Source organism: Pleurodeles waltl, chromosome 10 (genome assembly GCF_031143425.1).
Source record: "Pleurodeles waltl isolate 20211129_DDA chromosome 10, aPleWal1.hap1.20221129, whole genome shotgun sequence".
Taxonomy (NCBI): domain Eukaryota; kingdom Metazoa; phylum Chordata; class Amphibia; order Caudata; family Salamandridae; genus Pleurodeles; species Pleurodeles waltl.
The window spans coordinates 42,913,472-42,940,275 of record NC_090449.1 but is presented as its reverse complement, the minus strand read 5'-3'; the positions used below and the strand labels follow the sequence as shown (position 1 = coordinate 42,940,275).

Genomic DNA, 26,804 nt, shown 5'->3' with positions numbered 1-26,804 from the left:
TAGAGTGGTTTACTATTAGACCTGACAGCACTGGGGTGGTTATCCCCCAACCTTTTGCCTGCCTCCCTCCACTTTTCTGACACTATTATTGCTGGTTTTAGGACTCTGCACACTTTACCACTGCTAACCAGGGGTAAAGTGAATATGCTCTCTCCCTTAAACATGGTAACACTGGTTCATTCCCAATTGGCATATTTGATTTACTTGTAAGTCCCTAGTAAAGTGCAGTACATGTGCCCAGGGCCTGAACATTAAATGCTACTAGTGGGCCTGCAACACTGATTGTGCCACCCACATAAGTAGCCCCTTAACCATGTCTCAGGCCTGCCATTGCAAGGCCTGTGTGTGCAGTTTCACTATCACTTCAACTTGGCATTTAAAAGCGCCTGCCAAGCCTTAAACTCCCCTTTTTCTACACATGTCACCTCTAAGTTAAGCCCCAGGTAACCCGTAGGGCAGGGTGCTATCTAGGTAAAAGGCGGACATGTACATGCATGTTTTACATGTCCTGGTAGTGGAAAACTCCTAAATTTGTTTTCTACTACTATGAGGCCTGCTCCTTTCATAGGCTAGCATTAGGGCAACCCTCATATACCGTTTGAGTGGTAGATTCTGATCAGAAAGAGGGAAACAGGTGATATTTAGTATGGCCAGAATGGTAATAGAAAATCCTGATTATTGGTGAGGTTGAATTTTATGTTACTATTTTAGAAATGTCACTTTAAGACAGTAAGCATTTCTCTGCACTTAAAATCCATCTGTGCCATACAGCCTGTCTCCAATCAATGTCTGGGCTGGGCTGGTTGACAGCTCCCTTGTGCATTCCACCCAGACAAACACAAGACGCTCCGACACATCTGTATTCATCTGCATACTGAATGGGTCTTCCTGGGCTGGAAGGGTGAGGGGCCTGACACTTACATTTCAAATGCTAGTGGCCTGCCCTCACATAATGAACTGCCAAGAAGGGTCCCTACTGGGACCCTGGAAGACAGACCTATACTGAAAAGGGACCTTGTGCACTTCAAAACCACTCTTTGAAGTCTCCCCCACTTCAAAGGCATTTTTGGCTATGTAAACTGGGTCCCTCACCCCACCAACTCAGTCACTGTCGAGAGGACCTGCCTGGCTGCCCAAAGGACTCATCTGGACTACTTTGCTGTAAAGGACTGCTGCCCTGCTGTTGCCCTGCTGCCCTGCTGACCTCTGACCTTGCTGAGGAGTGCTCTCCAAGGGCTTGGATTGAGCTTTCCTCCTGTTTGCTGAAGTCTCAGGACCAAAAAGACTTAGGCCCTCATTACAACCTCAGCGGTCTTCCCAGAAGACCGCCGAGGCTGCGGGCGCTGGAATACTGCCATTGCTGGCGGTATGTCTGGCTCCCTATTTCGACTTTTTTCTGGGCCAGTGGACAGTAACAGTGTTACCATCCACTGGCCCAGCGGAAAAGTCACATCAACATTGCTGCCGGTTAGTAATAGAGCCGGAGGCAATGCTGATGTGCAGCGAGTGCAATACCACCCGTCGCGCATTTCACTGCCTGAAATTCGGGCAGTGAAATGCGCGTTGGCGCTACGCCTGGGGGCCCCTGCACTGCCCATGCCAAGTGCATGGGCAGCGCAGGGGCACCCAGAGCCCCCTTACCACCAGCCTTTCCAAGGAGGTGTCTACCGCCATGGACAGGCGGGCAGTAAGGGGAGTCGAAATCGCTGCCCTGGTGGATTAGGACTGCCGGGGCTGCCATGGCGGTATACCACTGGTCCCAGCGGTGATACCGTGGCGGTACAGCCACAGTCAAAATGTGGTGTCCAGTACCGCCAGCCTGTTGGCGGTACGAATGCCAATATATCCCTGGCGGTCACCGACCGCCAGGATTATAATGAGGGCCTTAATCTCTTCAAGGAAATTCCTTGGCCGCCAAAAATCGAAGCACAGCCTGCCGGACATGACGCACAGCCGTTTTGCGACCGAGAAAACACCACACAGCTAAACTGGAATGACGCGGCCCAACTTCCAGAGTGAAGAATCAATGCAGCACCTGCTGTGCGACCGAAAATCGATGCATTGCCTACCGGATCGACGCAATGCTATTGACTTCATCCTGCATGCCCAGGATTTTCCCCGCATCATCCGTGAGCATCAAAAGATCCCCGCACTGCAGTGAGGAACCATTACTGTGCGCTGGAAATTGACACAAAGCCCTAGGCAGCGTGGGAAGAAATGATGCAAACCTTATTTTTCCAAGCATCTCTTCCTCTGTGTTCTCCGTGCATATAAATTTTGACGCAAACCAGGTACTTTGTGAAACCAAGCGACTATTGTGATTTCTAAGATTAAAGCATCTTTTTAATCTTGCAAAAGCGATAGTTCAACTTGTGCTTATTGAATATTTATCGTTTTGACCTTAATTTAACCAGATAAACATCTTATATTTTTCTAAACCTGTGTGGTGTATTTTTGTGGTGTTCTTACTGTCTTATTGCATGATTTATTGCACAAATACTTTACACATTGCCTTCTAAGTCACGCATGACAGCTGAATGCCAAGCCAAGCTACCAGAAGGTGGGCACAGAATAATTTGCATTGTGTGTGACTTATCTTGACTAGGATTGCGGTCCCTACTTGGACCAGGGTGTATACCTCTGCCAACTAGGGACCCCATTTGTAACATATGCCATGTACCCATGGCCTGAAAATCAAATGCTACCAGTGATCCTGTAGCACTTAATGTGCCACTTGCTTAAGTGGCACTTCAAAAATGACCCAGGCCTGCCATTGTACCCTGAATGCAATTTTAAACTGCCATGGTGACATGGCATTCAAACGCCCTTGCCAAGCGTTAAACTAACCTTTTATTACAAATAAGCCACCCCTAAGGTAGACCGTAGGTAGCCCTTTGGGCAGGGTACTATGTAATTAAAAGGTTGGACATGTACTTTTAAGTTTTACATGTCCTAGCTGTAAAAAACTTCTAAATCATTTATTTCCACTAATGTCAGACCTACCCCTCCGATATGATAACATTGTGGATTCCTTATTACTTTAATAAGCTGCAATTCCTAATTGTTTGGTATCAATACAATTGTAATAGTAATCCCTCTTTTATGGTAAAGTCAGATTTTTCATAACAATAAAAAAAATGCCACATGTAGAAAGTAGGCATTTTCCTGCCCTTAACCCTTTCTGCCTGGAACTTGCCTCGGGTCACATGACTGAGAGTAGTTGAAAGTTAAACTTTGTGAATTCCTCCCAGTCAGTCACACAATAGAGGGATTAGGTGTGCTTCAATGGGACATCTGCTACAGGGATGAGGAGACAGAGCTGCACATAGCTCCACTTACAACTGAATAGCCTGTGCTCTGCCTTCCCACAAAGGGCCTAATGACCGCCACATTGTCATTGCAGCCAGCTTAGAACCAGGGCAGGGGAATCAGGAAATTCCATGCACTTCAAATGACCTTTAGAGAAGCTTCTTCCATCTTCCAGAAGAAGGGCATCAGGATATAAAAATAGGACCTGCAGACTAGGGGTGGGAGGTGAACTCTGCTTCACTGGCGGAGTTCATGAGGTTTTAGCATTCCGTGCTCCAAGTGGAGTGTGGGGATTGGCAAAAAACCTCCACCAGCCGGCAGCGGAGTAGAGTTCACCGGCGTGCCACTCATCCACCCCTTGCATTATGCCAGTGAGGAATGTTGTGGGACGTATGACGTGAGCTTCAGAGGAGGACAGATACCACAATAACCTGATGTGTTGGGTGTGATAACACACAATATATTTTATTTCTTCAGCTCTATCATTGAAATACACCTGCTGATGCTACCCTTCTGTGCTGATTTTTCTTTAGTTCTCAGGGACACATGATAGCAGTAGCTTGTATTTAGTCTTCACTTCCTGCTTCCCCTTCCTAAACAGCAGTTGATTGGCCGCTGTTCTTCAAGGGCAGTCCTCACTTCACTTCAGCAGAGAGGTTGGTTTGGTCCAGGCTCTCCCAGCTTAGCTCGCAGCTGCTTGGTACGGCCTCGCGGCTCAGCAGAGTTGGCGCCGCCAGTGACACTGAGGAAGGAGGACCTGCGATTGTTTGCTTTCTGGGCAGCTGAGGAAGGTAACCCACAGTCCTGGAGGCTCTGCAGCAGCTGGGAGTGGCCTGTAGGGATGGCGGTTAAAAACAAAGGCCATGATTTACTTGCATGTTTTCCTCAGTAAAAATGAACTTTTATTAGGGTCACACACTCAAAGGATGCAACTTCTCAAGATCAATAAAGGCAGCTTGGTCCTAGATATTGCGATGCTGAGCATTTTAAAAAGCGTGGAAAATCATCCCATATGTTTCCCGCGTCTAGGCGCTTACGTGTCCGGTGCTGCAGGTCTCTCCCATGCCTCCAAGTTTTCTTTTGTCGAGCATTCAATATATGTGTGTGTGAGTTTTCTGGACCTCTCAGGATCTCTGCCTTAAATGCAGCTCCTTGAAATAATATGGCAGTGTTTTGGTCTACATAAATGTTCTAACTGCTTTGACAATAACAATAGCCACCCTCTTCTACGATGTGGTGGTCCAGCTCGTGGAATCTCGAGAACTGTGTCAGTGATTTTTGGTTGTGTTTCACAGAATAAATATAATAGCAACACTGTTTGATCTCATGTTTAGGCACTGAACAGAGGTGTTATGTATTACCCACATCACTGGTCCTCATTTTACCAAGTTGCGGACCTGTGCGTCTTTTGGTTAATACCATCATTTCTCCATTTCTCCATAAATGCATTAGCCCACGGAGCTGTCTTACCATCACTTAATTACCAAATGTCTTCTAAGTCTGAAGGTAAACGCAGACTAGGCCCAATCCACTTCATTAATCCGACTGACAGAATATGTGGGAGCACTGTTGTAGTTTCATCACTGTGAATTTTGAGAGGGTGGGGTCTTAGGTGAGTTAAAAATACCTGCCTCTGGGTGGTATAACTAATTGAATATGTCTCAGAGGGGCGGTATGATTAAAAAAACGGGCGTTGGAGGTGGGGTATATTATGTACCTTACCTACTGGTCGGTCTACAATCCGAACCATGCTCCATTGTGGTTGGCCATATTTTTTTATTTTGACCCAGCTTCGCAAGAGTAGATGTCCATGGTTTGCACATTGATCCTTTAGGAGTTAGTTTTCACTAAAACTTTAAAAATTCATGACTCCGGTTTAACTGATTGGATGTTTGTCATGTGGGTGTCAAATAATGTATTAAAATCTACTCTGCTTTTCTAAATTGGTTTGGGATTTTCGTTGTGTTGTATTTTCACTTTATTACTGTTTGTGTGCTGCATAAATAAATTTCACATTTCCTCTAACTTAAGTCTGACTCCTTTTTGTGCCAAGCTACCCAGGGTTAGGCACAGGTTAATTTAGTGACTTTTTGTGGTTCACCCTGCAAGAGATTGTGGCTAATGCTTGACCAGGGTTCCCACACCAATCAATCCATAACCCAGTTTCTCACAACTAAGCAATTACAGAATTTGCAGGACTAACCCAAATATTAGGGATGTGTGAAATTCATACAATTTGCTGTGGCCTAAGTATGCAACATTGATGTAACATTAGTTGAAATTATACACAAAGCGCAAAAATGCATAAATAATAAATACATAAAAATGCATAAATACCCAAAATGCAAATTCATTAGTTAGCCCTTAATGCTAGCACAAAATGCTTTCTCACGTACATTTTTGAAGCAAGGACAAATTTTGCATTAAGGATATATCACAAATAATTTTACAACATAAGCCAGAGTCACCTACATTCTGTCCATTGACATTTGTCCCATGTGCTTGCAGTAAAATGTTGCCACGGGCAATATGTAATTATGTAACAAAATTGCATGAATACGCTGGCATAATTTAATGTTCGCCCAGTTTTACAGAATATTAATTTAGGCTTTCAGGCACAACTCTACATTAACTAATCATGACCCCAATTCACCCCATTTTAGGTGCTTGTGGGGGAATTCAGTGAGCCAACTACTGAGTTCATTTTATTGTTCTAGGTAAACTGGAATCAGTTCTGTGAGGGCTGTCTCAATCTTTCTTGTTTTGCAGTTTGGTAAAGGGTTACTAGGTGTTGTGGAAGAAAAATATTTGTAATTTTTACATGGCACAATCTGCAGAAGCAGGGGTGTTATGAGAAACAAGATAAAAATTGACATCATATTATGAGTTTCCAACCCAGGACTTCTATCCAGGCCTCCTTCAATGATTGTTCCATGTAAACATAATAACGACTATGTTGTATCCACATGTCCAAAAGTGGATCATAGTTATTTGGCTTATACAAATAATACCATGCCAAGAAGCATATCGCCATATAATTTTGTGGCTCAACAAAGAACCTAATTATTGTTTGCGATACTCAACAATTTTCTCCACTCTCCTTATAATGTTGTCTCTTCATACTATAAATGAAGACATTCCAGTAAAGCTAGTAAGGGGCCCATTTGCCATTCCTGTGAAAAATGGAGCAACATGTTTTTGGAGATGTTTAATTGTTCAGAAGCCTCATTATATGTAGACTGACTGCTTGACTAATCTGACATTTTGTTGATAGTTATAAAAAAAACATTACAAAAAAGTTGGACAGAAGGTAGAAAAAAAGGTATTTGTGTGAAAAACCCTCACCCACCAGGGTTCCTCCTTGGTGGCATCCTTCAGCATTGGGTTTCCTCCCGTTTTGCTACGAAACAGGGCGTGCTACGACCGATGGAATGCGTAGAAGCACTGTTGTAGTTTCATCAATGTGAATTTTGAGAGGGTGGGGTCTTAGGTGAGATAAAAATACCTGCCTCTGGGTGGTATTACTAATTTAATATGTCTCACATGGGCGGTGTGATTAAAAAAGGGGTGTTGGACGTGGGGTATATTATGTACCTTACATCCTGGTCATTCTACATGTTTCAGAGCCTACCCCTTGACTCCTCTTCAGGACCAAGGTGGACTCCCTAGTGTCTGTCCTTGATTAATTATCACTAGTGAAAGCACTAACATTAAATGCTCTGTGGTATGGTGTGGTACATCTAACTAAAGTAAAATAGAACCCAATGATATCAATGTCCTTCTGGAATACCTGTGGAAAATGAAAAAATAAAGATTGCTATTCGTATGGGTGTTGTGCCTCTTCAACTTCCAACCCACCCGTGGGAAAAGGCACTCATGAATCACATAAAATAGACAAATGCAGGATATACTACACTTAGGAAAACATGTAAACACACATCAACACATGAGGCACCTCTTAAAAAGCACACGTGGTGCATGTGTGACCTACTCTTTAGTGTCTACTCTTTTGTATCATATATCCTCCGGGTGGGCGGTGCTTGTAGTCACACTGAAAATATATGCAGGATATTAGACTCACCAGATGGCCGCTTCTGTTGCACGTTGTGAAAAGAGGTAAGCACACTTACTTCATCGAACCGACACTCACGCTTTCTGCCTAATGCTCACCTCCCTGGGGTCTGAAACACCGTGGCTCATGTGGGAGTCCGGTTTTTAAGCTTACTGCAGCTGACGCATCTCAACTTTCTGTGGCGTGTGGCACTAGACTGCTAATCTTCCAAAATGGCGGTCTCGAGTGTGCCTAGGTAGGACTGCAAAGGCCCCTTGCCTAGGTGTCCCTCAAGTGTGTCTGATTCGGTGGGGAAATCAAAAAATAATAACAATTTAAAAATAAGGGAAAAGAAAGGCTGAAAAAGGGATCTACTTTCTGAGGGAAGTAGGGTTTATATGACTACAGGTTTAAGACTAGTCATTGGTATAACAAGGGATTGTTACATATATTGATGGCCTTGTCAATAATTTATCCATAGGATGGAATAAGTTATTACCATTCCACACTGGACTGCACTAATGCTCCAGGCAAAATGTGTGGACGAGGTGGTGGTGCAGGAAGTCACACCTGCTCTACATGTGAGCCTGATGGTCAGGTAAGCCTCTGAGGCCCGGCTGCAACAGGGGCCAGTAGTGAGCCTGAGGTTACCCATGTTACCACCCACCATGTTGGGTGGTTAATATAGGAGTGGGTGGGCAGATGCCACTCCCTGCAAGCTAACAAGGTCAGGAGCGGTGGGCATTGGGCCAATACCTGTGGGAGGAGTAGCCAACTGGGCTTTATTGGAGAGGCTGTGGATGTAGTTCTGTGGCTTCTCCCTGGTCTGGCAGAAACCTGCCTGGAGGTTCAGCATGTGCAGACATTCCCCGCTGGCCCAACCATGAATGGGGCTGCCAATTTGCCTGAAACAGCCTGTGATGTTGCCTGCCCTGTCCAGTAGCCTCCCCTCCAGAGTGCTGCCTTTAAGAGGCACATCAAAACTGTGACATCTTTGTGTGATGCACTTTTAGTGAGCCAAAAAAGTCATGTTTGCCTCTGCGCCCACGTTGCTAGTACAGCATAGGTGCTATGGCAAAGTGATTCCCTCATTTGCATAGGTCCACGTGCCCATGCAAATGAGAAAACATTCTTTCATGATAGCACTGGTGCTACATGTGTGCCAGTGCTATCAGTATTACAGAAGGTTCTGCGTCCCCTTCTGTAATACCATTGTGCCTCATAGATGCATTAAGTAGGTGCGCATGCCGGTTGTGCCCTGTGGGCCCAATGTATAGTATGGCCCCAGGTTTTGCCAACCACACACTGATCGCTTTTCAAGTGTTTTTATTGCTATGTTTGTTCGGTCAGGCCTAGTGTTGTGTTGCAGGCATAAATTCTATATTTGTCATTCATGGAGCGCAAAGCATGAGTAAGTCGGACCCTACACAAAGTAAGGTGGTGTTATAAAGTTGAGGTAGATACAAGATGTAGCAGTTCTGAATTTTTGGGATGTGGCACTTTTGTGCATCTCAGTTCTTAATACTAGCTTTTTAGTTGGGCCTGCTTCCGACATACCATGCCCTCAGGTGTGAATCACCACAATGCTCCTTACTTAAATCTGAAACTTGTTTGAAGAAGTTAATTGGCACTGGAGGGTATACAGTGCGGATGGGGAGAGGCATAAGATTTGTGATGGGGTTGTATATCCTCATACACACACACACTGTCTGCAGTGCTGTTCGGTGGACAGTACCTTAACACAGGTGAGAAGTCTGATATAAATAGCTTTTCAGATTAATTGGCCATTGAAACTCCTCTTATGGAATGTTAGAGGACTGAACAATGTACAAAAGATTGACAGAGTCATGCCAAAATTAGTTAAGCATAAAATTGTTCTGTCATTACTGCAGGAAACTCATGTGTGGCTGTTGAGGGTAAACAGTCTATCTAGAAGGCAGAGCGCACACATATACTTCTAATCCTACAGTTGCTATGTCTGTGGAGTCAGTATCCTAATGCGTGTGTATCTGGACTACACAGACAATTTATGGACAAGAAGGGCAGTACATACGTTTAGAGGGAATGCTTTACCATAAATTTTTTACTTCAGTCAACAGGTGAGCTCTGAATAGGGATACCCCATTCTTCTAGGAAATGTATACGGTACTGAGTAGAACAAAGGCTGAGGCACTGGTTTGGGACGGGGGCTTAATTTCACCCTTGACCCTAATTTAGATCACTAAAGTGAGGGACCATCTGTCGCTGTCTGCAGTGGCACTGGAGGAAATAATTACCATGTTAGGCCTGCTTGATACATGGCGGCAGTTGATCCCCTTGTGGCAGGAATTCTGATTTCATTTGCTCTTTGGTGACAAATGTTGCTTACTAGCAACGTACATTGTTGGACCACTCACCAGTGCTCCTAACTCTTATACTCTCACAATCTAGATTACGTACTGTGCAGTGGCGGTTCCTGGCAGAGGCACTGTTAGATTCAGTGCTCTGTGTGGAAATAAGAGCAGCCACTAAAAAGTACTTCAAGCTTAACAAGGGATCAGACCGTAGAAAATTAGAAAGCCAGGTCTCCATCATTCTGCCAGCTGCGGTCCTTTAGGAAACTTATAGCCAACTGCAGAAATTTAGAGAGTTGGTGGACAGAGATGGGGCCTATCTGGGCAAGTACACCAGAGCTCGGAGGAGGAGAGACCAGGTAGGATTCTGGCTTGGTTGCTGTAGCGAGATCACATTTACAACTTAATAGTGAAGAGATTGTGGGGGAATTGTGAGTTACTATAAGAGCTTGTATACGTCTTGCATGTCCTAGCCCCCTGAGCACATTTAAGACTAATTAAATGAGGTAGGACTAGTTTGCCTAGATACATGTCATACATTGTTTTGCCTAGCCCATCACAGATGAGAAGGTTGCTGCAACTATTTGAAGTTTGGGGGAGGCAAGGTCCCAGGGTCTGATAGCTAGCTGGCTGAATTTTACAAGGAAGGTATATGAGGAGACGTACGGGGAGAGCACCAAAATTCATGAGGCTATTTTTACAGTTTTGCCAAATCAGAGAAAATATTTGAGCAGGTGTGCTTCATTCATAACTCTGTTGTTGTTAAATCTGGACAAAATGATATTAGCCAAGATGTTGGTGAATTGCCTCTCCCTATTGATGGATAAACTGGTATCCCTTACACAGTCTGGGGTCATGTCACACAGATCGATTGAAGGCAACCTTTGGACAGTGTCCTCAGGCTCCCATCAATTGAATCCTGAGATGGTGGCTGCTGTGGCCTTACTGGATACAGAGAAGGTGTTTGACTCTTTGAAGTGGATTTATCTGGGATCTTTACTAATGTGATAAGGTATCTCCGGTTACTCCTTAAAACTGCTGATGCTACCTTATTTACAGCCTGTGGCTAGAGTCAGGCCCAATGGTGTCATATTTGATGTGTTTTCAATTTCCAGGGGTATGAATCAGGGCTGCATGCTTTCATCTTTGCTTTTTGTCTTGGTCATGGATCCACTGACCCGGCATTTGCAGGAATTCCACCTGCACCAAGGTTTATATTTTCATGCTGGCAGGTTGCTGCATTCCATGCATGCACATGATATCTTGTTGCTCGTTAGAGACCCCAACAGGAATCTACCACTCTGATCAGAGAGGTGGTCGGGTTTGGCAGATTTTTTGAAAATGTTATGTAGAAAATTCCAAAACTGGATATGAAATTTCCAGTCCACTGCGTTGAAGACTCAGTTAAGTATCTTGGGATAATACTACACAGGGATTCTGAGCATTCTGTATGAACCATGGCATGGTTATCGAATGACTTATGCAGCAGGAAGACTCCTGGTGTAAACTTCAGCTTTCTATGGCAGGTCACATAGAGCTAGTGAAGGTGATTATACTCGCTAAATTTCCTTATCTGTGTATCAATAGTTGAATCCCTCTAAATAAACCATTCTTCCACATACTCAAGACGCAACTCATCAGACTGGCATGGGCAGGGAAGCAACCTAGGATAATCTGGGACATACTGTTTCTGCTATTTGAAAGGGGGAAGGTTGAGATCCTAGATTTTGAATTGCAACCCCTCACCTCTGGTCCTAAGGATTTATGGTACGCTCTCTGGGCATACCTTGCAAGAGAGGAAGAATTGAATGCAGGGTCGCAAGGTTTTGGAGGCTTCTCCTGGTTGAGCAGAATCAGATGATCCGGTACTTGATATGTACATGGTGTAGGATATAAAAAGACTAGCAGAGACTCAGAAGCAGGCACTTGTCAGATACCCCTCTAATTGTTACTGCACTCGTAAATTTGTCTGAAAATCAAAGTAATGATGTAATAATGTGGCACCATTCGCAATTTGTTACATGCTGAATGCTATGCTGAGGTTCATGTTGTGCCTGAATAATTTCCAACATAACTTATAAAAAGATGGGCTTTTTCATTAATATTTGTGGCACATATTTTATGCTGTTATCATTGCAGTGCAAGGTCCCCCAAAAAATGTCTCACAATGAGTATGTAAATGGTGTAGTGTCTAAGTAGGCATTCCCAAATATGTGATTGACAGACTTCCATGACTCCAAACCACTGCTGCCAGGAATCTGCTGGGTCATAGCTGGTTCAAGGATATACCCATGTTTCCAATGACACTGTGTTGGCTGCCAGTTGCTACAGGGTGCATCCCATTTGAAGGAGTTAATATCTAATAATATTCACCATTATTCTTCCTTAATCCCTTTGAGAGCCTCTGACCCCTCCATGAACTGGTGAGCCCTCAGAAGAACTGACTATGTGTCCGAGTTCATGCACAGATTACATAATAACATGCTTTTTCAGCTGAATGAAATATTGGATAACATGGCATGTTAAAAGAGCATATAGGGCACACTTTTTTCATGTGCCACAAAGCTGCTGTCCTGCAGTCATTTTGGTAGCTTAGCAGCACTAATATCATTGCAGAGTTGAAATATGAGTTTTACAATAATACAATGATGTGAGAGAACAGGGATGATTGCAGAGGTCCCCTAACTTTTTGCCCCCATTTTCCACTTTTTGCTGGTATTTTCCTGACTCTGATGGCGCCCTGGGTACTGCTAACCAGTCCCAGGGCCTGTGCTCTGTGTAAAATCAGTATGCAAATTAGGCAAATTAAAATTGGCTAAGTCAACCTATCTATAAGTCCCTACTATATGGTAGGGCATGTAGGTTTAGGGACCCTAGCATAGGTAGTGCACCCATAGGTGCACTGCTGAGGTTGGTTCCCAGTGTCATTTTAAAGGCAGGCCTGCCTTGCTGGCTGCTTTTAAATTAAAGTTATATGAAAATTCGACTTTGGAATTAAAAGCAGTACCAAAGTCTTAAACTACCTTATTTTTACATATAAGTCACCCCACGGTGTGCCCTGTGTACCCCTAGTGCGGGGTGCCATGTAACTATAAGCAGGGACCTTATAAAAATAGTTTTATAAGCGCTGCTGAGGTAAAACAGCCAAATTTGCTTTCCCTCATTGTAGTGAATGGCCTCCATCGGCTAGAATGGGAAGACTTTATTTTAATTTTAAAAATCCCCTTAAGTAACAGATACCAGAAGTTTGGTATCAAATTGATTGTTATAATAAATCCCACAACTTTAACTGAAAAGTTGCCAACTTCAGCCCTGCAGTGTTTTTGCTGCTGTGCTCTAATTGGCCAGCCCCTGGCCGCCTGGCCAGGCTGCCTTGATGAGGTGTCAAGTGGCCTGGCTCAGCACAAAGAGATGTGCCTGGGGGAGGAGATCTCCCCTCAGCAGATGGGGAAGCAGGAAGGGGGAGGGCTGCCAAACTGGTCTTCAAAGGTAAAGAGGGACATTTGGAGCAACCTAGCAACGCCCTCAAATCCTGCAAACCCAAACAATTAGGTGCCCCCTTGATTAGATTAGGAGAGGGCAGGAGAGCGGTGTGTTTAGGATTTTTAGCCACACCAGTGGGTGGGTTCAGCCAGATGTAACCTCCAAAAATCACCATGATGGATTTTTGAGGAATGTTGCTCCCTGGGATTGATTTTTGCCACACTTCCCAGGAAGTGGTCATCACAGAGGGAAGGACCCTGCCCCTGACAGGAGAACCAGGACCCCCCCTGTTTTTCACCCAGGAGCAAGGATAAAACTGGCAGACCTGCACCCACACCTCAGATCCCTATCAGATTCCAACAAGGAACAACTACAGGAGAAGAAGGACTGTCCTGCTGGACCCCTGAGCTGCACCTGGACACTGCACTCTGGAGGACTGCATTAGCTGCACACTTGGGCTTCACCACTAAAAGGACTGTACCTGTCTTCTACTGCTTCAAGAAGGGACTCCCTGTTTGCTACAGGTACAAATGAGCTGCCCAGAGTCCCCTGCATCAAGTCCTACAAGCAGAGCTCAGCTGACCAGGGTCCAGTGGCCATTTAAGGATTCTGACCAGGTGCATTCTGGGAATTGTAGTCCCAACTCCCAAGGAGCAACTCAGAGCTTCTGGAATCTTGGATCAAGTTGTGGACACTACAAGGACACAAAAAGGACCTCTGGAAGAAAATACAGAAGTTTGGAGATGTTTGGAGCAACTGCATAAGTTGAAGAGGTGCATTGTGGGAGTTGTAGTCCCAGACCCCAAGAGGCACACCAGAGCCTCTGAACCCTTGGCTGGTGCTGTGGAGCACTTTCTTGAATTAAACACATCTGAAAGTAAGTGTGACAGTGTTACCTCATGGGTGACCTGAACTTTGGACTTAGATCCTTTCCAGTGTGCCCTTTTTAACCCTTTGAGCACTAGTTGCTTCTATGCGCTAGAAAGCAGTAATTCTTAAAAAAATTAATATCTCTGGTTCCCCTTATCCGATTTTATTCATTTTGGCGTCATTTTAAAGATAAAAGTATAATCTATTTTTAAAAATTGATTTTGGATTTTTAAACTGTTTCCTGTATTTTATTTGATTACTGTTTTGTGATATTCGAATGATTTACGCTTTTTTTCTTAAATTAAGCCTTGTCGCTCGTTGCCAAGCTACCAAGGGTTGAGCTAGGTTTAATTTACTGAGACCTAACCGGACCTAAGTGAAGGTTAGTGGCCTATTGCTAAGTGCAGGTACATACCTGCGTTGAAATATGAGTTTTACAATAATACAATTACATAACATGACAAGGCTTATCATGGCATACAGTGACATAACTTTATATATCACAACTTAACATATCATGCTGTAATACAATATAGAAAATTGCAAGCTTGAATAATGCCACAGAGAAAACTCAGCAGATGTGGAAATATGACCTATTTCCACATCTGCTGAGTCTTCCCTGTGGCATTATTCTAGTCAAGCTTGCAATTTTGTATATTAGAAGTAGACTTTGATCCACTGAAATCTCAAATGAGAAGGAGAAACAGACCTTTGATTAGCATTGAGAACAATGTTCCCTACCCTATGTCCCTAGTTCAGGTTGAATGCTTCTGCACAGAATAAACATCCTGACCAGGTCGAGCTCCCTACATCCTAACACTCACAGATAAAAACACACACTGAAGTTTCTAAGCAATGCAGTTTTCATTTGGTTTCTTTGAATAATTAGTATGTCTCAGCAGTGGACTGGCCTGATAGAAAAGGCTGGACTACATTTGTGTGTGCTGCAAAATGTATGAAGCCACATAAGAACATCACAACAAACACATTTGCATTTTGACATCAATACATATTGTGTGATTTTACAGAGTTCACATTCTGCAGGAGAATCTCCTGAACCCTACCACCTTTTGGAGAGCCCTTTTTATGTCCTTGTTTCTGAGGCTATAGATAAAAGGATTTGCCACTGGGATAAAAATGGAATAAACCACGCTAACAACTCGATCATATTCCAGAGCAAAATTAATTGATGGTCTGAAGTACATGAAGGCAATACTGCTGTAGAATAATGCCACCAGAGTGAAGTGTGATGAACAAGTGGAGAAAGCTTTGCTTCTCCCCTTCATTGACTTGATCTTAAGGATGGCAGAGATGATGCCAACATAAGATGCTACAATGAAGAGAAAAGGGCCAAGCAGCATGATCCCTCCCTCTATAAATATAACCAACTCATTAATGGATGTACTGGAACAGGAGAGTTTAAGTAAGGGAGGCACATCACAAAAAAAGTGATGTATTTGGTTTGATCCACAGAAAGAGAGTTGTGAAGTCATAAGTGTGTGCAATAATGCATGCACAGCGGTGATCACCCACGAAGAAGCCACAAGCTGCAAACAGACTCTCTTGTTTACCTTTGAGGTGTAGTGCAAAGGGTGGCAAATGGCCACATACCGGTCATAAGCCATCGATGCCAGGAGGAAAAACTCCATATTTTCAATATGAATGAAGAAATACAACTGTGTAATACAGGCAGAGAAGGATATACGTTTTCTATCAGACATAAGATTGACCAGGAGTTTTGGAACTGTGATGGTCAGAACACAGATGTCAACAAATGAGAAGTGGCTGAGGAAAAAAAACATTGGGCTATCCAATTCATGATCTATCTTTATCAGGGTTATTATAGTAACATCTGCAAGCAATGTTATGATGTATATAAACAGAAACAACACAAAAAGTATCTTCTGATGCTCGAGATGGTCAGAGAGCCCCAAAAGAATGAACTCTGTGGTGTGGTTTATACTCTTCATCTCATGTATTGTTAATCCTGTAGAAAGAAACAACATGTCAGAAATTAGAACATATCTGTCAAAGACTATGCTGTACCATTTGTGAGCACACTTTGTATTGACCAAGAACCACTTGCACCCTTTCACTGGACCAACCAGTCCCTCATGCGAATGACCTCAGAGATTGGAAAGAATTCAGCAGTTTAGAAAGTATCTTGTTTCATAATTATTATTACTAATGCAGTTAGGCTGAAAGACTTTCATTCACAAACTAAGTTGGGATCAACATTTCTAAAGAAGCTAAGGTACAATGCATGGTTCAGTCACCCAAGAAGGCAGTCAAATTGGTAAGGAGTACCAGCATGAGGATGAAAAAATCTATTTGTATTCTCACTAGACAAAGCCTGCTGTTGTGTGGAACATGAGTAGATGAATACCCAGTAGAAAGGTTGCACCTCAAAGTATGATGGCTTTCAAATGCAAATAAAAGATGTGCGAAGTCCATCCGGCAACAAGGTCAACAGAAAGACACCATATGTAGCCTGACTGGGAGTCAGTAGCAATGGGATTCCTATGTGGGATTCTGCTCTGCCTGATCACAAATGACCTGGCGTTCCCACATCTGCATAGTAAAATCATTTTGGGACAGGCCATATTGCATCCAGATCCATATTCCTGCCCCAACCTGGCCGTCAGCCACAGCATGAGGGAAGCATGTAATGGTTCCCTATACCAGACCACCGTCTCCCTATCTTCCCACACCCTCCTAACCATACTCCCTTCTTCACTCTCTCCTGCAGTTCACACTCACATTTACTGCTCAGAACAAGTAGTAAATATGCACGATGATCCCCGTGGACATTGGAATACTGTGTGAAATTTCACTGGGTAATATTGGCACTGCATGGTTTTTCCCAAATCGATGGGTAAAAACTCATAATTGCAGTGGACTGGCAAGTGTTACTGCACTGTACCTGTTATCAGGTGGAGATTTATCATCCCACCACTACCATCTTGTAATTGGGGCCACTGAGTGTAAGTTTAACTGAAGGACAGAAATGTGGATGTACATGATGTTGGGCCCCAAATGCTTATTGATATTTGAACGTTGTAATCCTGGCCTCAGAAAAAAACTCACCTGTTTTCCCAAAGGTCGTGTCACAGATATATACAATTGGAGATTGAACCTGCACCCATTCATGAAAGGCCACCTAAATAATGTCAATTCGATGGTGGACCTTCTCTTCTACCAGTACTTATCTTATACATTTTCTAGCATGCCTCCGCCTCATCCAGCACCTTTGTTTTGTCCACGAATGCACAAACCTCACACTCTAGAGTCCTCATGCTTAGTGATCTTTACCCAGCAGCCATGCTTGGTGGTCTTTCACCAGCACCCACTGATGAGATTCAGTCCTCATGCATGGTGGCCCTAAACCAGCACCCACTGATGAGATTCAGTCCTCATGCATGATGGCCTTTAACCAGCACCCACTGATGAGATTCAGTCCTCATGCATGATGGCCTTTAACCAGCACCCACTGATGAGATTTAGTCTGCATGCATGGTGGCCCTAAACCAGCACCCACTGATGAGATTCAGTCCGCATGCATGGTGGCCCTAAACCAGCACTTACTGATGAGATTCAGTCCTCGTGCATGGTGGCCTTTAACCAGCACCCACTGATGAGATTCAGTCCGCATGCATGGTGGCCTTTAACCAGCACCCACTGATGAGATTCAGTCCTCATGCATGATGGCCTTTAACCAGCACCCACTGATGAGATTCAGTCTGCATGCATGGTGGCCCTAAACCAGCACCCACTGATGAGATTCAGTCCGCATGCATGGTGGCCCTAAACCAGCACTTACTGATGAGATTCAGTCCTCGTGCATGGTGGCCTTTAACCAGCACCCACTGATGAGATTCAGTCCGCATGCATGGTGGCCTTTAACCAGCACCCACTGATGAGATTCAGTCCTCATGCATGATGGCCTTTAACCAGCACCCACTGATGAGATTCAGTCTGCATGCATGGTGGCCCTAAACCAGCACCCACTGATGAGATTCAGTCCGCATGCATGGTGGCCCTAAACCAGCACTTACTGATGAATTCAGTCCTCGTGCATGGTGGCCTTTAACCAGCACCCACTGATGAGATTCAGTCCGCATGCATGGTGGCCCTAAACCAGCACCCACTGATGAGATTCAGTCCTCATGCATGATGGCCTTTAACCAGCACCCACTGATGAGATTCAGTCCTCATGCATGATGGCCTTTAACCAGCACCCACTGATGAGATTCAGTCCGCATGCATGGTGGCCCTAAACCAGCACCCACTGATGAGATTCAGTCCGCATGCATGGTGGCCCTAAACCAGCACTTACTGATGAGATTCAGTCCTCGTGCATGGTGGCCTTTAACCAGCACCCACTGATGAGATTCAGTCCGCATGCATGGTGGCCCTAAACCAGCACCCACTGATGAGATTCAGTCCTCGTGCATGGTGGCCCTTAACCAGCACCTACTGATGAGATTCAGTCCTCGTGCATGGTGGCCCTTAACCAGCACCTACTGATGAGATTCAGTGCTCCGTTCCTTAAAACATTGCCTACTAGTGTATTGTGATACTTGATACAATCATTTATAATGTTTTAAGCTTAATGGTTTAAAAAAAAAATATATATTTGTTTTGAGATATTGTTTTTATACTATACCTGGTTTAGTCTTTATTTCTGTAAGGCTCTGTGTTACTTTGGGGTGGGGTGAGTAGCATTTTATTTAGAATGTGCCATTTAGAAACATTAGATTCAATTTGAAATATGTTTACATTGGTTCGAAGAATAGAGTTTGTTTCTCTTGAGGTTTATAATTAAGGCTTTTTAAATGGTATGGGTTGTGGGGTTGATCAGGAAACGAGTCCATAGGTTTTAGGGTTGTGCTGTTCAAATGTAATTATGGTGCTTGTTTTTAAAAAGAGTTTGTTACTTTTTGGGGGGGGGTTATTCATTCGTTACCTAATTAAGCTTAAAAAAATGGAACTGCTTTAACTTATATTTACAAAATGTTTTACTTTATGTGCCTAAAACAGTTAATGACAAGCTAAAATCATGGTTAAACACTACAGTTCTTTCAAACAATGCCAGTGTGTGGAGAGACATGTTGTTTGAACTAAAACAACACTCCATGAATGGATTACAAATATTAATTTATTCCATTCCATTTCGTTATGTTATGTTGTTCTTTTATGTCATGCCATATTATGTGGCATTTCTAAAGCGCCTTAATCAGTCAAGGGTATCTTAGCACAAGCAGAATATATAGGTAACAAGCGGGAAAGTGATCAACATAAAAGCTGTGTACTCAAATACCTGCTTAAAAAGCAACGACTTTAATGATTTCCTGAAGGAAGCCAATACAGTGATAAAGCAAATTTTTATAGGAAGAGCCTTCTGCTCTTTAGGCGCAAGTTCTGAATATCTTTATGCTGCCACACTAGTTTTCTGGAATCTAGGCACCACAAAAAGGTTTGTTAAAGCAGAACAAAGAATCATTTAGGAGAGTATATTACAAACCGATCTTTCACTAACTTTCGAGCTACTGCCTTAAGGGACTTTTTGGGCCAGATTTATGTGGGCCTAGCGCCATTCCAATGCCACATTAGCGTAATTTCTTATGCTAATGTGGCATTGGAAGGCTAAAAACGCTGCACCATATTTTCAAAGTGGCGCAATGCTTGCATTGCGCCACTTTGTAACCCCTTGCTTCACATTATGCCCGTGCCAGGCATAACGTATGCAAGGGGGGGGGTGTTCCAGTGCTATAAAAAAATTGTGCAGGTGTTAAAAAGAGGCTCCCATTGTGTTCAATGGACCTCTGGGTGCTTTGCAGGATTAGCGTCATACTTTTTTACGCTAATCCTACAAAGCACCAGACTAGCGTAAAAAAAGTATGATGCTAGTCCCCCTGACTACCGCCATGGTGCACTGTATTTTAAATATGGCACACACTGGTGGCATTAGGGGGGCGCAAAGGGGCATAAGAAAAGGTGCTCTGCACTAGGTGCAGCGCCACGTTTCATAAATCTGCCCCTTTGAATGTAATACTCTGCTTAATTGGCAGCCAGTGAAGTCTTTTCAGATGGGGGTAATGTGTGTACTTCAAAATAATCTAAAGATCAACCTGGCCAGAGCATTCTAAATTAGATGTAATCTCTTGGGTTTGCTATCAGGGAGGCCAAGATATATGTAGTAGGCATAGTCCAATCTAGCACCAATAACAGCTGCCATAATGGAATTAATGGCATCCATAGTCAGGAAAGATTGAATCTTCTCAGCATGAGCACATATTTAGAAGCCACTGCATTATTATGCGGCCTGAAAGATAAATGTTGGTCAATTCAGACCCCAAGACTTTTTACCTCTGGTTTGGAGACGGGAAGCGTTCCCATACTTGGAGGCCAGAAAATATGGGTCCATAGCAAAGGATTTTTGCCTGGCATCACAATTTCTTTTTTTCCACATTGTATTTAAGGTGGTTTTGTCTCATCCATCTGCTAATAAAATACACCACATTCCTGAACTGATCTTGTAGATGTTCCGAGGGTGTCAAGTTAGAGTAAGATCTACGAATTGTCTCCATAATTAAATATCCTGCACCCTCAAGACACTGGTTCCTTTATGAGGGGCTGAATGTAGATGTTAAAATAATGGGGGGATAACTCGGAGCCCTGTGGAATCCCACACTCAATCTTACAGTCTGGTCCCTTGAAGGAATTAAGTTGGACTGTCTGAGTCTTGTTCTGCGGAAAAGAGGTGGCTAACTTAAGGCATTTCCTCTGCAGCCTGTCAGGCATAGCCGAGCCAGGAGAATCCTATGGTTGACAATATCAAAGGCTGCAGACAGGTCTAGTGTGGTCAAAACCCAGCATGAAATGTCATAAGATAGTTAGAAATAGAAATAAAGGAGCCACCTCTTTCACTTTCAAACCTTTACCAGAATATGGCAGCAACAATATAGGAAGGACTTTTTTTAACTTTTGGACTGTCGTCAAGTTTTTTCAATCTTCAGATAACTATTGCTTTTTTGAAGTAACCAGAGACTTTAACAGTCTTCAAGACATACTTGAGGAAACTGGTGAGAGGGTCTTTCATTGAAAGGAGCCATCCACTGGAATACTTTTGGGCGGTATGTGTCCCTGAGTGATCTTGACATAGTGTTAATGAGCAGGAGATACATATCCTTGCACCCCAATTCAGTAAATTTGTCAAGGTTGTGACAATTTATCTCCCTTTCCTGCCAGTCCCAGTCCACAATAGGGCTATTAACTATTGCCAATTTGATAAGTCTGTTTTTTCCATAAAAATCTAATTTGGTTCATTACAGCATTCTCGCATATGTTTCAAATGCTCACTAATCCTATCTGCATTAGAGAGGCTATGCACAGTGACAACAAGCTCTACCTGAGGATTATTAGCCATAGATAATATATCAGTGAAGAAGCTCTTTTTGCCTGTAACAAGTTTCCTATATTTAGACACAGCTTATTCGAGAAGTAGTTTACCGCAGTGATCATAGCTCCTCCTCCAGTGCTGTTCAAGACATCTAAGGTGCAATTTCAGTTCCCTTAATTCTGTAGTGAACTAGGGAGTGGTCTTTTTATTAAAACGTTTTATTTCAGGTGGAGCGCATTGAAGCTCAGCCGTATCATTCCAGTTCTCACATTCCTGGATCACTACATCAGAAATATTGCTTAAAGTCTCTTTTTTAAAATCCAGTGTCTCTTGTAGATGGGACATGTGCACTTTCCCATATTTGTTCGACATTTCTCAATGAGATGTTGGTTGTCATTCATGTATGTTTAACAAAATATGAATCATCAAAGGATCAGATTAGCCACAAGGTTCAATGCTGTAGTTCAGAATCAAAACCTTTTGCGACCAAACAGGTCAACTGTATGCCCTTTACAGTGCATGAATTCATTTAAGGGTTGAATCAAGTCAAGGGAATTCATTAATTCAAAGAACTTGTTAGGCCCATCTGCTCAGCAGTTAAAATCTCCAACCATCAATATCTTGTCTTATTTTTTCATTGGGCAGACACACAGGGGGTCATTACGACCCTGGCGGAAGGCAGAGAAGCAGCGGTAAGACCGCCAACAGGCTGGCGGTCTTTTTTTTTGTATTATGACTGTGAGAAACTGGGGCTGATTGCAGAGGCCCCCTAACTTTTTGCCCCCATTTTCCACTTTATGCTGGTGTTTTCCTGACTCTGCTGGTGCCCTGGGTACTGCTAACCAGTCCCAGGGCCTGTGCTCTGTGTAAAATGGATATGCAAATTAGGCTAATTATAATTGGCTAAGTTAACCTACCTATAAGTCCCTAGTATATGGTAGGGCATGTAGGTTTAGGGACCACAGCATAGGTGGTGCACACCTAGGTGCATTGCTGAGGTGCCCAGTGTCATTTTAAAAGCAAGCCTGCCTTGCTGGCTGCTTTTAAATTAAAGTTATATGCAAATTCGACTTTGGAATTAAAGGTACTTCCAAAGTCTTAAACTACCTTATTTTTACATATAAGTCACCCCTAAGGTGTGCCCTATGTGCCCCTAGGGCTGGGTGCCATGTAACTATAAGCAGGGACTTTATAAAAATAGATTTATAAGCCCTGGTGAGGTAAAAACAGCCAAATTCGTTTTTCCCTCATTGAAGTAAATGGCCTTCATAGGCTAGAATGGGCAGACTTTATTTAAAATTTTAAAGTCTCCTTAAATGTTACATACCAAGAATTTGGTATCAAATTGATTGTTATAATATATCCCACAACTTCCAGTTGTTGGATTTAATATAACTAGTGCAGGTAAAAAGTTTAGACTTTACCTAAAAAGTTGCCAATTTCAACTCTGCATTGTTTTTGCTGCTGTGCTCTGATTGGCCAGCCTGCAGCAGCTTCTGCCAGGCTACTTTAATGAGGTGTGAAGTGGCCTGACTTCACACAAAGGAATGTGCTTGGGGGAGAGAATCTCCCCTCAGCAGATGGTGAGGCAGGAAGGGGGAGGGCTGCCAAACTGGTCTTCAAAGGCAGAGAAGGACATTTGCAGCACCCAGCAACACCCCCACATCCTGCAAACCCAGACAGCTAGGTGCCCCCTTGATTAGATTAGGAGAGGGCAGGAGAGGGGTGTGTTTATGATTTTTAGCCACACCAGTGGGTGGGCTCAGCCAGATCTCTCCTCTAAAAATCAGATTCATCCATTTTGAATTTTTAGAGACTGTTGCCTTCTGGGATGGATTTTTGCCACACTTCCCAGGAAGTGGTCATCACAGGGGGACAACCCTGTCCCTGATTGGAGGACCAGGGCCCCCCTGCTTTTCACCCAGGAGCAAGGATAAAACTGGCAGACCTGCACCCACGCCTCAGATCCCCACCAAATTTCAAGAAGAAAGAACTACAAGGAGAAGAAGGACTGCCCTGCTGGACCCCTGGCCTGCACCTGGACCCTGCACTCAGAAAGACTGCACCAGCTGCACACTTGGGCTTCACCACAAGAAGGACTTTGCCTGGCTTCCACTGGTTCAAGGAGGGACTCCCTGTTTGCTACAGGTGAAAAATTGCTAACCAGAGTCCCCTGCACCAACTCCTGAAAAAGTGACCAGCTGACCACTGCCCAGTGGCCAAAAAGGAGTTTGCGCCAGGTGCACTCTGGGAGTTGAAGTCCGCACTTCCCAAGGACCATCACAGAACTTCTGGACCCTTGGGGTGAGCTGTGGACCCCAAAAGAACCTTAAAAGAACATCTGGGTGAAGCCCCAGAAGTTTGGAAAAGATTGGAGAAATTTTAGAAAAAAGCTCCATAAAGTGACCGACTCGACGCGGAAATTCTAGCCGGCTTGCCTCAACCGCGACCCGGCCTGACTTCGTGGTTCGTCCCGGTCAAGAAAAACATCCGAAAAAGAGACTAAGTCCGAACGTAAAAAGTTGACCGGGACCTTCCAGCCATCGTATCCGAGAAGGGCTCCACGGACGTCGGATCAAGATCCAGGTTTACCCCGGTCGAAGGATTTTCATCTCGAAAAAACGACTAAGTCCGAAGGTAGAAATCACCACCGAGGAAACCGACTTCGCGTATCCGGACAAGGGCTCCAGGAGGTCGGATCCAACTGGCAGGTTCGTCCCGGTGAAGAAAAACTTCAAAATAAAGACTAAGTCAGAAGGTAACTTTTTAACCGAGGCTTCCCGCGACCTGTAGCCGAGCAGGGCTCCATCGCGGTCGGCCTGAAAGTTTGACTTTGTCCCGGTCCTGGTGCAACCAGATGACCCGATTGGCGCTTTTTGTTTCTATGCGCTTGAAAATAATAATACTTTAAAAATTCATATCTCCGGTTCCCCTGAACCGACTTTAATCGTTTTTGTGTCATTTTAAAGATAAAAATATAAGCTATTTTTATAAATTGGTTTTGGATTTTTAAACTGTTTCCTGTGTTTTATTTAATTACTGTTGTGTGATATTTGAATGCTTTACACTTTGTCTCCTAAGTTAAGCCTTGACGCTCGATGCCAAGCTACCAAGGGTAGAGCTGGGATTAATTTACTGAGACCTAACTGTACTTTTGTGGAGGTTTGTGGCTTGTTGCTAGGTGTAGGTACCTACCTGCCCTACCAATAACCCATTTTCCAACATAATTGGAAGCAGCGACGGGATCCTGTACTTGTGTTCAATATCACGTTACAGTTTTAGATAAAACAAATTAAAAATCCTTTAAATTGTCCTAGTGCAAAAATTGTTTTTAATTTTTGATTTTAATTTTTTTTTTTTTTTTTAAATTAATTTGGATTAATTTCAATTATTGAATTTTTGTAATTTTTCTAAATTCTTGTTTTTAATTTTTGCAAAAAGTTTTTGTTGACACAAAACTAGGGAACCATGGAGCTTGATCTGGCTAGCCTACCCACACTAACAGTAGTCCAGCTTAGGGGGTTGTGTATTGAGAGGGGGTTGCCTGCAACCCCTGATCTCAGGAAGCAAATCCTGATTAAATCCCTGACAGCATGGGCTGAGGCCCAAGAGGTAGAGACAGAGGAAGCTCCAGAGGGGGAAGAAAAAGAGGAAGATGCTAACTCTAACCACTCAGGGGAGGGAAGGCATCAGACCCCAAGTGAGGAAGAGGAGGAACGGTCCTCACTGGATACAGTCACTAGGGGCAGACCCAAAGCTAGTGGTAGGAAGAGGGTCCTTTCAGGAGGAGAGAACCCATCCATCAGGGAAAGAGAGCTGGAAGCCCAGCTAGCCTACATAGCTTTGGAAGCAGAGAAGCTGGCCCTAGAAAAGAAAAAGTGGGCATACAAAGAGAAAAGAGATGGAAGCAGCGATAAAGAAGCTGAGGTGTCCATGGGTGGGGGAGTTTGCCCCAGATTACCCAAGGGGGTGGTTCCTGCTTATGTAGAGGGGGATGACATAGATAAGTGGCTAGGGGCCTTTGAGAGGGCACTCCAAATGAGAAGGGTTAAGCCTCAATACTGGGGTTCCCTTTTGTGGGAGTTGGTCCCCAACTCAGGGAGGGATAGGCTTCTGACCTTAAGGGGGGAGGAGGCAGATTCATACCCTAGTATGAAGAGGTGCTTAGTCAAGAAGTTTGGTCTGACCCCAGAGCAATATAGAATGAAGTTCAGGGACACCCAGAAGGTCAGTACCCAGTCTTGGGTTGACTTTGTGGACACCTCACTAAAGGCACTAGAGGGCTGGATTATTGGCAACAAAGTAAATACTTATGAGGGGTTATACAATCTGATCATGAGAGAGCACATCTTGACCAATTGTATCCAAGAAAGGTTACGCCAGCATCTAGTGGACTCTAAGCTGACCAACTCTAGAGAGCTAGGGGAGGCAGCTGATGAGTGGTTGAGAACCAGGGTGGTTGTCAAGTCCCAGGGGGGAGACTCCAAGAAGGGGGGGACAGGTCCCCAAAAACCTAAGGAGGGAGGTGGTAAGCCCACCACAGAGACTCCCTCTGTACCCCAGAACCCTAAGAAGGAGGAGAGTAAATCCCACTCCCACTCTGACATGCAGAGACAGGGAGACCCAGGGTTAAAAAAGCTCTTGGACAGTAGGGCTTGCTTTGACTGTCAGCAGACAGGTCACTTCAGAGGAGATGCAGCCTGTCCAAGGAAGGTGGTTAGCACTGGGCTGTCCAGTGTAGCCATAGAGGAGGATTCCTCAGATGATGAAGTCCTCCTAGCATTGTGCTGGGAGACAGGACCAGATGGTAAGCTGGTGATCCCTGAGGGTGGGAGTAGGCACTTCCACCACATTCAAGTGAATGGGATCCCTACCACTGGCCTGAGAGACACCTGTGCCAGTCACACTGTAGTGAGTGACCGGTTAGTGACCCCAGACATGTATGTCCCAGGAAAGACAAAGAAAGTCAGGATAGCCACAGGGGAGGTCACCTCCAAACCTGTAGCCATAGTGCCCCTAGAGAGGGAGGGTATCCTTGACTGGATTAGGGTGGTAGTCAGTGCTGACCTCCCCCTAGATTGTATCCTGGGCAATGACCTCCCAGAGGTGAGTCTGGTCACAGATGGGGTGGTCGCCCAGGGCGCCCCCCCAACCCAAAGTCCTGGGGAGTCAGTCCCTACAGTTAGGAGACAGGGGTCCCCAAGAAAAGGAAAGAAGAAAAGGAAGGGTAGGCCACTCTTAAAGAGAGTTCCAGGGAGCCAAGGGCCCTCTGCCCCAGTAAGGGGGGAGCCCAATGTTGGCACTGGTGAGGCCTCACCTGACCCCAAGGAAGTCCTGAGTAGTCAGGCAGCTGTCC

General features: G+C 44.2%; 1 protein-coding gene across 1 annotated transcript; it reads right to left on the bottom strand.

Moving 5' to 3' along the window:
• Window positions 1-15,077: 15,077 nt before the first annotated feature.
• Window positions 15,078-16,016, bottom strand: LOC138262327 (olfactory receptor 1C1-like). Its single transcript, XM_069212227.1, has one exon. The coding sequence runs from the start codon at window positions 16,014-16,016 to the stop codon at window positions 15,078-15,080; it is 939 nt and encodes a 312-aa protein (XP_069068328.1).
• Window positions 16,017-26,804: the final 10,788 nt, after the last annotated feature.